This window comes from Haemaphysalis longicornis, unplaced genomic scaffold, assembly GCF_048455015.1.
Source record: "Haemaphysalis longicornis isolate Haplotype H1 unplaced genomic scaffold, Haemaphysalis longicornis Haplotype H1 scaffold_29, whole genome shotgun sequence".
NCBI lineage: Eukaryota > Metazoa > Arthropoda > Arachnida > Ixodida > Ixodidae > Haemaphysalis > Haemaphysalis longicornis.
Window position 1 is genome coordinate 935,036 of NW_027526331.1, and position 13,536 is coordinate 948,571.

At 47.0% G+C, this 13,536-nt stretch overlaps 1 protein-coding gene across 1 annotated transcript in view; it reads left to right on the plus strand.

The window, feature by feature from the left end:
* LOC144173109 (tripeptidyl-peptidase 2-like) overlaps positions 1 to 13,536 on the plus strand; it is a 69,130-nt gene that overhangs the window by 36,105 nt on the left and 19,489 nt on the right. The window contains exons 14-18 of the mRNA XM_077701616.1: positions 2,376 to 2,533; positions 4,786 to 4,862; positions 5,768 to 5,874; positions 10,551 to 10,705; positions 12,457 to 12,573. Of these exons, the coding sequence (XP_077557742.1) occupies positions 2,376 to 2,533; positions 4,786 to 4,862; positions 5,768 to 5,874; positions 10,551 to 10,705; positions 12,457 to 12,573 (614 nt within the window). The remainder of the gene's footprint in view (positions 1 to 2,375; positions 2,534 to 4,785; positions 4,863 to 5,767; positions 5,875 to 10,550; positions 10,706 to 12,456; positions 12,574 to 13,536) is intronic.

Below are 13,536 nucleotides of genomic sequence, written 5' to 3' on the forward strand. Positions count from 1 at the left end.
ACCTCCCTCGTGAGGCTGGTAGCTTGGATGGAGATGGTACAGCGCAGGGTTGCTCAATATACACCAGTTATGAAACTCATCATAGGCCCCCACATGATCAACTAGCCTGCCACCTGTCGACAAAACAATGAAATAGTACTCGAGTACTTGCGCTCAAGCACTCAAGCTCGAGTGCTCGATATAGTAGTACTCGAGAAATAGTACTCGAGTACTCGAGAGAGGTAATGACGTATGGCTGCTGCCATAAGTCATCAAAGAAGAACTGTGGAAACATAAGTAAACGTAACCTAATTTTCATATTTTCTAACTTTAGAGGCAAGCTTTATTTCAGCCTTTGTCCCTCTTGTGCTGTGCCAACACACCTGCCCCCTTGGCTACTACGAAGCTGGGGTGCTTGCAGGGCTTGGATTGTGAGGGAGAGTTTCGCAACCAATGTTTATTGAATGACTCTGGGTACAGCGTAATTTTTCTTGAAAGTGCAAACGCTTGTTGCAAACAGCAGAGTGAGGACAACAAACACAAACCGCTATGTGTTTGTCGTCCTCTTTCTGCCGTCTCCAACATGAGTTTGTACTTTCAAGAAAAATTGCGCTGCACTTTGGTTCACTTTGGGGATCTTTAACGTGTGCCGGAACATCCACCCACTCGTGTATTTGTTCTTCGCTTTCGTGACAAAAAATGGCCACCATAGCCCGAAAACAAACCTGCAGCATCATGCTCGGTAAATAGCACAGAGCCAATTTGTGAAGTACCAATTGTGTTCCCGTTGAAATGTTTTCTGCATATTTTAAGAGAGGAGGCTGCCATATCTTAATACTTGTATACTGGGCAAGGAATTGTGACATAGTAGTCGGAGGTCAAGAAATTTGGAGAGGACCAGCTACCATTCAGTTCCAAGACGCCCACGACTATAAAGCGAGAGTGCAGTTTGGAGAGAGAGAGAGAGAGAATGTGTGTGTACCATATATTCTGGTCTATAAGTTGCACTGGTGTGCAAGACGCACTTGTTAATCGGGTAAACTCGTAGAGGATCAGTTCGTTAGAAAGTGCGGTTAAAGTACATGGTTGCGGTGGCCGCCGCCTCTGAACGCATCTTCCCGTAAGCAGTGCTAGACACGGGCATATAACATCCAAAGTCTAGACAGAACTAACTTCTCAAAAATGGCTTATTGATACACACAGATGGCATGTACTTAGAGACGTCGTCTAGGCAAGACCAGCGAAGCCTTCTTTCTCTGACTCGCTAACAAATAATTCATTCATTTAGACCATAGAGTTGTGTCTGTCTCTTAACGTGCTCTGACATCACGCCGCACACAGGCACCTTTTTGAGTGCGGGCCACGCGCGGCCGCCACGTACCAAATTTATCCCATGCATAAGTCTCACTGGTGGATAAGATGCACCAACGAAAATTTCAGGAAAAAAAAACGAGACTTATACAGCGGAAAATATGGTATATATATATATATATATATATATATATATATATATATATATATATATATATATATATATATATATATATATATATATATATATATATATATATATATATATATATATATATATATATATATATATATATATATATATATATATATATATATATATATATACTGAGCTTCAAATATAAGGTGAGGTATGATTTTGAGAGTAGAGATTTTGGAAAAAATTTCGCCTTTTATTTGAATAAATACGGTAGTCCATCTTTATACTTTACAAGAGAGGCAGTCATTTGCTGAGATATCTGATGCAGGCATAAGTGGAAGGCAGTTAGGCTTAAGGAAAACGGTGTGGGGAAAATTCTTTGGGGATGAGCTAAGTCGATTCCTGACAAGAGCTCCTGCAGCGTTCAAATAAAGATAAACAGATAAAGCAGTGGAGACTCCCAAGTCAGTTTCTGGCAAATTTTCTATGACGTCGCAGTACATTGTTTGTGTGATTAATTGCCCCTGACCTAAGCCACCACCAAGAGATCTGAAAACATGACTAGGCGATTGTAGTGGGGCGTCTTGGTTCTGTTTTGACAGGATCAATTGAACTCTAACGTGCAGTTAACGCACCGACAACTATGTTTTTTGCGCTGGCCCATATCACACCACTGTAGTGCGAAATTTAAAAATTTTTCTGTATTTCTTGCATTTTTTCTGTTAAAAAAGCCTGTTTTGTGGTTGGAATAGACCTGAATGTGTTAACAAAAGGCCAATTTTTTCTAATTGAACCAAGTTGTCTTTTGCCTTTACGGCAACTCTAACGGACGACATGTGGATCCTGCTTAGTGTTCAAAACCCCTGCGTCCCTGTGAATGGCCACGAACCTTGTTTACCCTTGCAATGGCCCTCGTTGAAACAACCCTGGTGCTATTGTTCTGCAGACCCCCTGGACAAGATCGGGTTTGAGATGAACTTCAGCCTGACATGTGACGCGGCCTGGGTGTCGGTGCCGGCACTGCTGAACATGACGTACACCTCGCGCGCCATCTCCATCCGCGTGGACCCCTGCGGACTCCCACCCGGCTGCTACTACACCGCGGTATGTGTCTTCCGGTCGCTTGATTATTTTTGTCTCCTGTGTGTGTCAGCCACGCCAGGGCTGTTAGTAAGTTATCTGAAGCAACAAGGGGCCGCTGTGGTCCACTGTCATCATTGTACTACATACATACATAGATACATACCTGCATACAAGCAGGCATACGTACATACATACATACATACATACATACATACAATGGTGATACGAATGTCAAGGGGGTGGCAAAAATATTCCTATCACCCGAAAATCCCTATCACCACAAAACGAGGAAAAAGGAGTTATTTGCTTGTGGAAACGCATGCGACCGGCTGCAGCAACATGGCGTCAGCTGTCATATGCAGGTAGCTCCAGGGACTGCTTCTAACCTTTTGTTAAAACGCAGCTCGAGGCGTAAACTAAACTCCTCATGCGCGAAAGGAGCTGATAATCTAATCTGGGCTAAAGGTGCATTATAAAATGTCATCCGCACCAAATATCCCCTGCGGAGGTGGTCGAGCCAGCTGCTCCCAATGTTTCGAAATTGCCGCCATTAGGAGCGTGTCTCTCCCCATTGGGGCAAATCACGAGGCTCCTCTGAACAGCAGAGGGAGGAGCTGCCGTCGGGCTGCCGGGCCGAATTGTCAATGTGGCCATCAAAAGAATGCGCGCCCATCGGCAATGCACACGACTCTCGTGTAGAAACAAGCCATGCGGTTCAACGTGCAAACGGAAAAACTGCGAAGAATGTGGAAGAAGCCAAATGGCGAGAGTATCCACCGTCGGAAATGAGAGGGAACGCCTGATTGCCACCCTGGCCGTGGTTTATTCAAAAAGTATAATACAAAAAGGAAGCTAAAGGCACCTGAGCTGGACGAAAGGGACAGTGAGGAGAGATTGTAGCGGGAGATAAAAGAGGGAAGGGAGAAAGAACAGGCGTAGAGAGGGTGAAACGTTGTGTTCGTTTGGAGCAGCACCTCTCCTGCCCCTATTGTAAACACACCACGAGGAGGATTGTTGTTGGCGGGGAAGGACTAGTGCCATAATGCTTTTGTGCCCGCGTGCAACCAAGGCTGCACGGCCGTACCAATGCTCCCTCCTCTCATCTGCGCCACGGTCAGCTGCTCGTGGCTAGTGCGTTCGTAACACCCGCGCTGGAGAGATAAACGTGTATGGATCATCCGAATTTTTCGGCATTTTATACGGTGCATTTTGGTTGGGGAATTTTGACAGTTCGTGTCACAGCGAAATTTATATCAACTGAATTTGTATCACCGAGGTTCCACTGTGTTTGGGCTGCCCTATTAGTTGTCCTCTTCAGAAACATCTCCCCTAAGTGGAACGCTTTCTTCATGCTTGGAGAAATCGTGTTTCCTCTGTTTGCTCAAGCAGCTTTTTTGCCTGCTGCTTGACGGCAGTGTCGTACATAACAGGAAACGGTTCCTCTACCTTGCAAGGGTGATTTTAATGCTGGAGGTAACACTGGGATCTTCCGTTGGTAGATTTGGGGTGCGCGTCCCACGGGATGAAAAAGATGACGATCCCACTGCTTCTGCTGCTGCCCTCCCCACCCTCTTCCACCACAGGGCTTCATTCTGTACCCACCGAAATTCTCTGTCGAACTTCCAGTGCCGTGTCACCATAATGGTGCAAATTGCTGCCATTTTTTTTAGAGCATTGGCTTTGTGCAGAACCAGTTCCCCGCATATCCTAGACAGGGGAGGCTTCATCTAGCACCCATTCTTGATGGCAGGAAGCTCTTTCCACTGAAACTGTACAAGGTGGAATATGTTTGAGAGTTTCTGTCTCAGTTTCTCACTGTCAAAGCTGCTTCTCATGGGATCAGGGTGCCAAAACAGTGTTGGGGGAAGAGGAGGGGTCTGGTGCAGTAGCTTCGTAGTCTTGCTCTGCACTCCAGCTGTTTCTCACCATGTATGAGTACCATATTTTTTCTAAAATAATGTGAGGTTTTTTCCCCAAAATCCGCAGTCTCAAAGTCGTACCTTGCCTTATATTTGAAGCTCAGTGTGTATATAGTATGACTATTTTTTTTTACTCTCCAAACATCACCCTCGTCTTATAATCGTTACTGCCTTATAATCGAATGAATGCGGTAGTCCCCCTCACCCAACTGGGTTCACGGAGGAACTTTACCAGTGGTGAAGCCTGACGAAGCTTGTCTGCGGTCGTGAGGCTGCTGACCAAACAGTAATTTTCATGGAGGAATGGTGTTGTTGAAGGCTTCCCATCGGCCTCCTACCTTACCCCTGATGCAGGTGAAGGCGTTTGATGTGACCTGCGTGGACAAGGGCCCTGTCTTCGAGGTGCCCATCACAGTCATCAAGCCCAGGCCGTGAGTTAGAGTTGTGGCCGACCTTGGCACCTGCTCTCATGCATTACGGGGAAGTAGACACTTTGATGGGCGCAGTCTTCATCAGGGGCAGGCTGGAACACAGTCCCACGGGTTGGCAAACATAGTAGTATACCAGATTGGCAGTTCCGGAATGGCACTCCCGCCAATATGAAATTGTGCACATCATAGGAAAAGTCACAGGTAAATCGCAAGGAGGATGCAGAAAAAGGAACAAACTGTCGAATTGTTTTTCTAGTAAATAAAGTTGCGTGAATGGGGCCCCCCCCGCATAGTGGTCGAAACATGGCCTTGGGACTCCAGGCTTCATTTTGCGCAAGTAATCCCAGTGTTTACAAATCACTTCAGTGTCCTTTTGACGTTAGAGAGTATTAGAATCCCTGCTGAGGCGTAGCTTGTCTGGATCGATTGGCTTATGTGCTGTGCAATGTGCACGTCACTTTGCTCTTACCTCATTTTTGAAAGCTGCCCCCGTCTGAAAATTGTCACAATGTGAGGTGGCAGTGTGGCCTTTGTTGTTGGGCCTTGGGCAAGCATAGCAATGTAGTTGGCAGTGTGTATACTCTCTCCCCCCCCTCCCTCCCTCCCTCTCTCCCTTCAGGCTATGCCAGGTAGACTGCAAGGTCTGACCAATATCCAGCGTCAGTATCTCTAGTGTAGTGCTGGGCCTTTTGGGCTCTACTTTTATCAGGGCTCTACTCTTAGGGCTCTACTCTTATTAGGGCTCTACTCTATCTATCTATCAGGGCTCTACTCTTATCAGGGCTTTACTCTATCTATCAGTGCAATCAGCTGTGCCTGGCACTCTGGCCTAGTGACCAACAGCAGTGTGAGTTGCTGTGGTGGCACGTAGCAGTGATCCCTGGCTGCCCCTTCCCCCCATGCAGGGTGGGCGAGCAGGAGGGCCACCAGTGGCGGCTGGAGAAACTGCCCCTGCGGCCGGGCCTGGTGCACCGAGAGTTCCTTGTGCCACCCCAGGGAGCCACCTGGGCTGGTAAGCTGCCCCTCCTTTTTCCTTCCTTCCTGCTGGGTGCCTCGTGTCCACCTGAGGGGGGGGGGGGTGCTGTTATGAAGAAGGGGACCCCTCTCATGTTGTTCAGTGTAAAAGGACTGTCAATCGCGCAAGTTGGTACTGATCCATTGTGCTCTAATGACATTGAGATAACGGACAAAGAAAATGAAAAAGGGCGCAAGACGTGCACCGCTCAATATCACTCGGCTCACTGTGACTGTTTTTCACTGGGGCCCGGCTGCCGCTATGCTGTTGTTGAGTGCGGCTGAAAGACGCGTTCAAATTAGGGCTGTGTCTTGTGTGTCTGGAGCGCCGTCTGATGGTACTATAAGCACTCCGCTAAAACAGTGTCGGTCAGCGTTTTGTAAAAAAAAATGCGGCATCTGGCTTTACTCTCTCCCGAACATCACCTAACCTGACATGACCTGAGTTAACAAACAGAAAACAATAATTTAAAACACCAAAAACTAACCAAATTCATAAATGTGATACAGTGTAGACCATTTATAACGTAACCGCTTATAGTGCGGGACCGGATATAACGCGGGTTTTTGCGACCACCGGTTTGCCTCCCATAGAACTCAATGCATAAGCATACCGTTTAAAAGGGGGGACGTGGCTTTCAAAATCAACTTTTTTATTTCTGAGTGGATTTTGATGAAAATTGGCACAGCAACTGGAAATGCTTCTGTGATAACACCATCAAAATTTCAAGATAATATTTTGATAACTTTTTTATTTATTAAATTTTCTTTCTGTTCCGTTTGTACCGAGCTTGAGCGACTTATAAAACACGATAGAAAACTTTTTCGAAGTGCTTTGCATTCCCAAATGAATGGGCGAGGTCGTGACAGTTTTAGAATTTTTTTTTTACAAAACAATATTTTTTAGTTTTCATTTTTTTAGAGGTTAATGTGCAACAGGCATGTTGATTGTGAACGACTATTTGAATAAAAAAGTCACAAAAAACAAATCTGGAAAACCAAAAGTGTCACGACCTGAACTGTTCATCAAGGAATGTAATGCAAGAAACGGAATCAAAATAGACCCAGTGGTCACGAAGAAATCCCTGGTACAAGCGACATAGGTGGCAAAAAAAACTGTTTTGAGAAAACGGCTTCCGAAGTTGCAACATAGGTTTCACTTATCAAAAGTCGCCACGGTTGCAGCCTTTCATGTCCTTTTGAACATGGGGCTTCTGGAAGGCCTTGCATTGAAATTGGAGTGCCTTTTACAGCCTTTCTCTTTCCAGAAAACATCATTTTCAGCTCCTCCGTGAAGAGTACATACCCCCTTTGCAAACCAAACGGAGGGGAAGATGGGTTTCAATGGGCTTTCAATGCAAAGTAGGTTAGCTGGTTGGCTGTATCGCACTGGACAACCTCCTTTTGCAGTGTTGTCACCATGGCAACAAGTTAAGCATTTTTTTTACTTAAATTTGAACATTTTTGGCTTTTTTTATGTTTTATCTTGCCTGGCACACCAACTTAGTACTCATACGTGCAGTTGTTCATTGCCAAAAGTTTGCATACCACAAGGATGAAAATGAGCTACTTTGAAGCTTGGTAGAGTATTCTGCATAACTCCCAACTTCAATGCAAGAGCATATTTTTTTACTACTTTTGACATTCAAGGCATCCAATATTTCTCGCAGCACAGCCAGTATGCCCTATGCAATGGTATCAATAATTTACCTAAAAAAATCACTGTTAAATGCTGCCACAGTAACGTACATTTTTAACGCAGAGAGCATATTTTTATTCCTATATTATTAACTCAAACCTGTTTGCATGAAAATTACAAGTGCACGGGAAACGTAGCGCAAGAAAGGCGATATGGCTCGCGCGCATCGCAGCGCACGCTTACCGCGACATATCGAACTTTGATTATACCTGATATGGCTGGTCAGGTCGCTTTTAAGATTAAATCTAACGTCGCAGGCATTAATTACAACTACTGGCGTTCAATCGTAACCGGTTGCCCAGTCATGTGATGCTCCAATGCGCGTCGGCTATGCCGTGCGCGCCGCAGCGTTTGACGCGTCGACCGTTTCTTTATCAAGGCTAGCGAGCCCACAGCCAAAACACAGCAATAACTAAGCGTGTAAACATCGCAAATCCGGCTAAAAGTTCACTTCACGAACCGCTTTCGCAAGCGCGCACATCGCGTCACCCTCCAAGGTCTGGCGACGGTAGAGTCACGCGCACCACGAAGCGTTCGATGACCTCCGCCTTTCGAGCCACACAACTTTCCGTAATCTGGCTCGTTATCTCTGGCATTCCCATCGCGATAACGTGCGTGTTGAATACCACAGATTGAACAGAAACTCGGCCGAGCGAAGCGGCGAAAATGAACTCAATCCGCTCGCTACGCAGCTCAGGCGGCCGCCATCTTGCGTTGCGCCCGCGACATCCAATCAGGAGAGTCGCTGTTCTGCGCCCCGACCGGAGGACCAATAGCGCTTCAGCATCTATTTCTAGCTTCGTTTGTGCGTCGTTTCTTTTCTGCCGTTTGTGCGTTTGTGAATGAACGAAGATACAAGAGACGAGCGGAACCGGAAAGACGATCGCTCGGCCGATCTAACCATATCAAAATGGCCGCGCCCGGTGGCACCGTTGCGGAGATAGAGCGCTCCGAAAATTGCCGTTTTTTCGCCCTTTTGCGCTGATAGCTTGTCACCGCGCCTGACAAAAGTATTTTTTTATGCCACTTTGCGACGCTTTTCAGCATAAAAACTTTGCAGACGCACAGAATAGGAAACATAGAAGCCGAATATGTGGGTTTCAAAAAAACGATGTTTTGGTCATTTTTCCGAAGTTGAAAGCCGCGTCCCCCCTTAAGATGCGGTTGGCCAAAGCACAATACCGTTTATAGTGCGGTTTTTCGGTGGGTCTGCTGATCGACCGGCGCAGCGGAGGCATCGTTTTAGGGTAGCAAAAGAAAAAAGAAAGGATGAAATCGGCAATCTGCCGCAGCGTGCACCCCTTGCCCTCCTCTAACGTAGACACCCAAAGAAAAAAAAAAAAAAAATAGGCACCCTTTAGTTCGTGCGTACCTGATAACCACAACTGTCCTTACTTGATGCACCTCGGAAGATAGCGACAGACTCCCCATCCGCGCGCGGCAAGTTTATTTTATTAATCGTGAACCGCATGTCCCGTTTTCGCACACAAATTGTGCACATCGGCGTTGCGCGCGAGTTTTTTGGTTTTTTTCGGGCTCGTGTCGACAATTATGCGCTCGCGGTGGCTTCTTCGCGTGGTAGTGGGAGGAGCCTGACGACTTGCACCAATGGGGAGACGCGTACCTAATGGCGGGAGATTCGAAGCGCTCCGAGCCGGCTAGCCACGCCAGAGATGTTTAGGCTTACCACCGCGGTATTTTTTGATGGGCGCTTTCACAAGCAGCGTGGATGGCAGTTTATATTCCACTTTTGGCCCACATTATTAGCTCTTTTCTTGCATGAGCATCTTCGCTTGCGCACCGTGCGGCATTTCAGCGAGCGGTTAGAAAGGGTCGCTGGAACTGCCTGCACCGCTTCACGGCCAGTGCCGACGCCATGTTGCCACCTCTTACTGCGCCGCCCACACCACGCCAGTTGTATCCGCGCTGGCGTGCACTGCACGTTTTCGCGATACCAAATCTACCACGCGGTTCACGCTTTAGAACATTGTTGCAGATAAGCCACCACTCTTTCCCTTTCCGAACATTCGAGCCGCGCGAAGCCGAAGATTTCCACCACCAGTACGTTGTGCTGATAAGCAGCCGCCTTCGGCATCGTGAACACAAGGTGGGGTAGAAAAAAAAATCCCGCTGGCGTTCTTATCACGTCTTGCGGCATCTGTTCATAGATGCTAAAAACGCAGCCATGGTCTTTCAAAAGACAAACACAACGGAAGTTAAAGCCGCGCTCGCCGTTTGTGAGACTGCGCTTTTGCCCTGCAGCAGCGGCTGATGTTAAAAATCATACGGAATATAGACCGTGCCTTCGTTTTTAAGTGCTGTGCGTTTCAGTGATGATAAATAGACGTTGACTTGAGAGCTAGTTGGCGATGTGGTTGAATTCGCGCGTGTTTTGGTTATAGTGCGGTACCGCTTATAGTGCGAATTTTTACGGCTCCCGCGGCATACGTTATAAGCGGTCTACACTGTACTTGAAACTGAAAATTAAAAAAGTAATAATAATAATAAAGGAGTGGAAAGTCGGGCTTGAAGCAGTGCCCTTGGTATCGGGAATCTAAGACTGAACCTCTAACACCACAGCAACAGACACTCTTCCACGTGTTAGCCTAGTTTGAAAGGTTCGGATGTCATCAAACAGCACTCCAGCCATGGCTACAGCACTGAGCTGGAGTGCTATCAGAAGGCACCCTGGACAATGCGTTAAATTGAATTGGACCACCTCAAAGAAAAGATTCTAAGTTCGAATCAAAAAAGGAGGGGTGAAGCTGTTTCGAATCGAACAATCAAATAGCTTGAATGTCAGCTCTGTTGCTACTGTTTCTTTGCTCTTCTTGTTGTGTAAAGGTGCTTGTACAAGCAGGGGCCCACTGCGCGCTTTGTATATTGCCGCAGTGAGGGATGCCGCAGTCGCGTGCGGTTGTTGTGCGCTCTTCGCACTAACGCAACGCCTCCTTGGCCCCTGTGGGGACGTGCAGGGCTGCAGCTGAAGTCCCGGGACCCCCAGCAGGTGGCGCACGTGGTGGTGCACGCGGTGCAGCTTCAGCCGCTGCAGTCGTGCGAGACCCACGAGTTCCAGAAGACCTGCATGGTGCCCCCGATGGGCGAGGCCTCGCACGCCTTCGCCGTCCTGGTGAGGCCGCCCTTCTTCTTCTTATTCAAAAGAGCTCAGGGGTGGGCTCGGATGGTTTTGTACAGAGTGGCTCGAACCTGTGCTTTCGCGGCTTGTCGGCGCTAGGGTTGCCGCCTGCCCGGTTTTGGACCAGCCCGACCGGTTTTTTAATCAGCGGGCCGGTTGCCGGTCCATACTTGAAACCGACCGTCATTGGCCGGTTTTTTGGCCCTCGTGCCGTGATTATCTCTGTTTTAGCGTTTTATAAGCGTCAATTTAACAACGAAGACAACAAACGTGTTGACAAGCTGCGGAAAGACACGCGAGCAGAGAAAATACGTGGGCGCACGTGTTGCTTGAGATGGAGGGGGATCTAAGGGAGGAACAAAACAACGAAATGCCGCTGCCGCGGTCAGCAATTGCGATTACTTTGCAGTGAAGCACATACAGAGCAATAACCAAGCTCTCAATCACTTTCAGTACAAATGTTATGTTGATTTCTCTCTAAGAAAATGCTACAATATGTCAAAAACATGGCGTCTTTTTTTCAACACGAATTAAACGTTCTATGTACCACGCCCCCCCCCCCCCCCTCTCTTCCTGAAGGGCCGTGTTTTTTTTTTTTTTTTTGGGGGGGGGGTTCAAGGTGGCAACCCTAGTAGGTGCGGGAACAACTTCTCGGGCATTGGATGTCATAGCAGTACCCTGACTGTCCTTGAAGTTCTGCACGTGGCCGGCTAAAATTTGTAGCAACCGAAAAACAAGATGTGTTTGCCGCTTAGCAAGTTGTGGAGATTGAATTCATGTCTTTAGGAAGGGATTGTCATTTACTTGTTAAGGGGCGGGGGGGGGGGGGGGGGGGGGGGGGGCGGGGGTCTTCTTAACCCTTTCATTGCCAATCCCAAGATACTCGGGCGGTCACACACGCACACCCCTTGCTATTCCCGAGAATATTCGTGCTGCCATTATAACTCACTCCGTACCACTTCCGAAACAACTGAGGCAAAAAAAGTATAGCGGGTGTATCGCGCCATCTATGGAGAGTTCACACAAATGCATAAAATTTGTAGCTGAAATTTTATACAGGAGATGGAGCACGTGTTCCTCCATTCGCGTCACTTCCCCTTCGTATCAGCAGCGCTGCAATGGCTGGCAACCGTGTCGCGCGCGTCTGCGCCTTGACGGACACAGAAATTCAGGAACTTTTGATCAATTCCCACTCCAACAAAAGTCACAATGATGAAGCAACTCAGCTAAATGGCTTGTTGAGCAAAGACAGCGAGGAAAAGCCCCTGCATTCTTAGAATCCAGGAAGAAGAAGAAACGCGACGAGCGGAATTTCTGCTGGAAGAAGAAAGAATTCCAGCCTCAAGAACGTGCTTTCAACCCATCTTCTTCAGGAATCTTCAGGAATAAAAATGTTTCTATGGCGTTGTAGTGATTTACTAGCACAAAATTGTCATGTAAGCAACATTAAAAATACCAAACAGGGGGTGTGAAGCAGTCATTAAAAAAAACTCTGCAGTGAAAGGGTTAACTAGGCTTATGGCACGAAGATCCAGGAGGGTGGAGAGTTTGTCTTGGCTTCTATATTTAGTGGAAACTGGACAGTAACTTGCAAGGAAGAGCAGGCCATTGTTAGGTGGGTTTACTTAAAAATTAAAAGGAGCTGTTTCAAGAGCAGTGTCGCCCATTAATTAAGTAGGCTTGTTTCTCTTCCCCCCTGACCCCCCCTGTTCACCCGTGTTTCCACGTTGCTGTCCACCATGCAGGGCGGGTGCACGCTGGAGCTGTGCATAGCCAAGTGGTGGACCAACCTGGGCGAGGTGGAGGTGGACTGCACCCTCACCTTCTACGGGCTCCAGCCGTACCCCCAACGTCTGTGCATGGTACGCTGCCCTATGGCTCCACCCCAGTTCAACTCGGCGCAGTGGAGTTTGGCATTGCCCATGTCCGAGCTAGAAACTGCTGTGGCTCGCTTTCCTCTCTGTCCAGCTATTCATGCTCTCATAGAGTTTGATACTATAATATATACAGTCGGACCTCATTGTAACAAAGTAGTGTTGGGGCAGCAAATTAGTTGTATTTGATATTCGTTGTATTAGTATGGGTAAAAATCATCTTCAACAAATGGGCAATCTGGCTAGGGCAAATATCTCGGATACAAAAACGCCATATGCTAGACTTCGAACCCACTGAAAACGAGGTGATCGTTCCCTGTTTCCTTGCGGCATTTCAAACATGGACAGGAACACGAGAAAGTGAAATTACAACAAAACAAAGTGTGTTCGACAAAACAACCATGCGTTCTTATTTGTGTTAGGATTTGATCTTCATCTGGTGGCTTTTAACAGCACCGAGTAGGATTAAGCTTTCACATTGTCCACGCACGAAAGGGCCTTTTTTTCTACTTCCACAACTTTAGACGTCACCTATCAGTCTTCCTCAAATAGTTGTTCGTTATAAATAGAATAAGTTTCACGAAAACAAGCTTTGCCAACCAAAGTTCGTATTTAGTTTGCTATAGCTTATAATTCACTGTATCAGTGTTCGTTATAATGAGTTTCAGCTGTACTAGAGGGAAACGTGGTGCCAGTGTCAAGGCGAGCTGCACTTCAGCGAGCATGCCGTTGTGTGCCAAGTCGGAATGTTCCACCAGTCCTTGGAAGGGCTTGCCAACAGGCCCAACAGTTGTCTGTGGGTATAAAGAGGCAACAATATTATTGCAAGGGTTAATTAGAGTTGTTTTATCATTATAAAAATGAAGCTCTAAGATTTATGTGCCAGGAATAATTTCGCAGCTTCACGTGAGGCGAACAAGAAAAAAATCTATTATATATTAGTAGTCATGC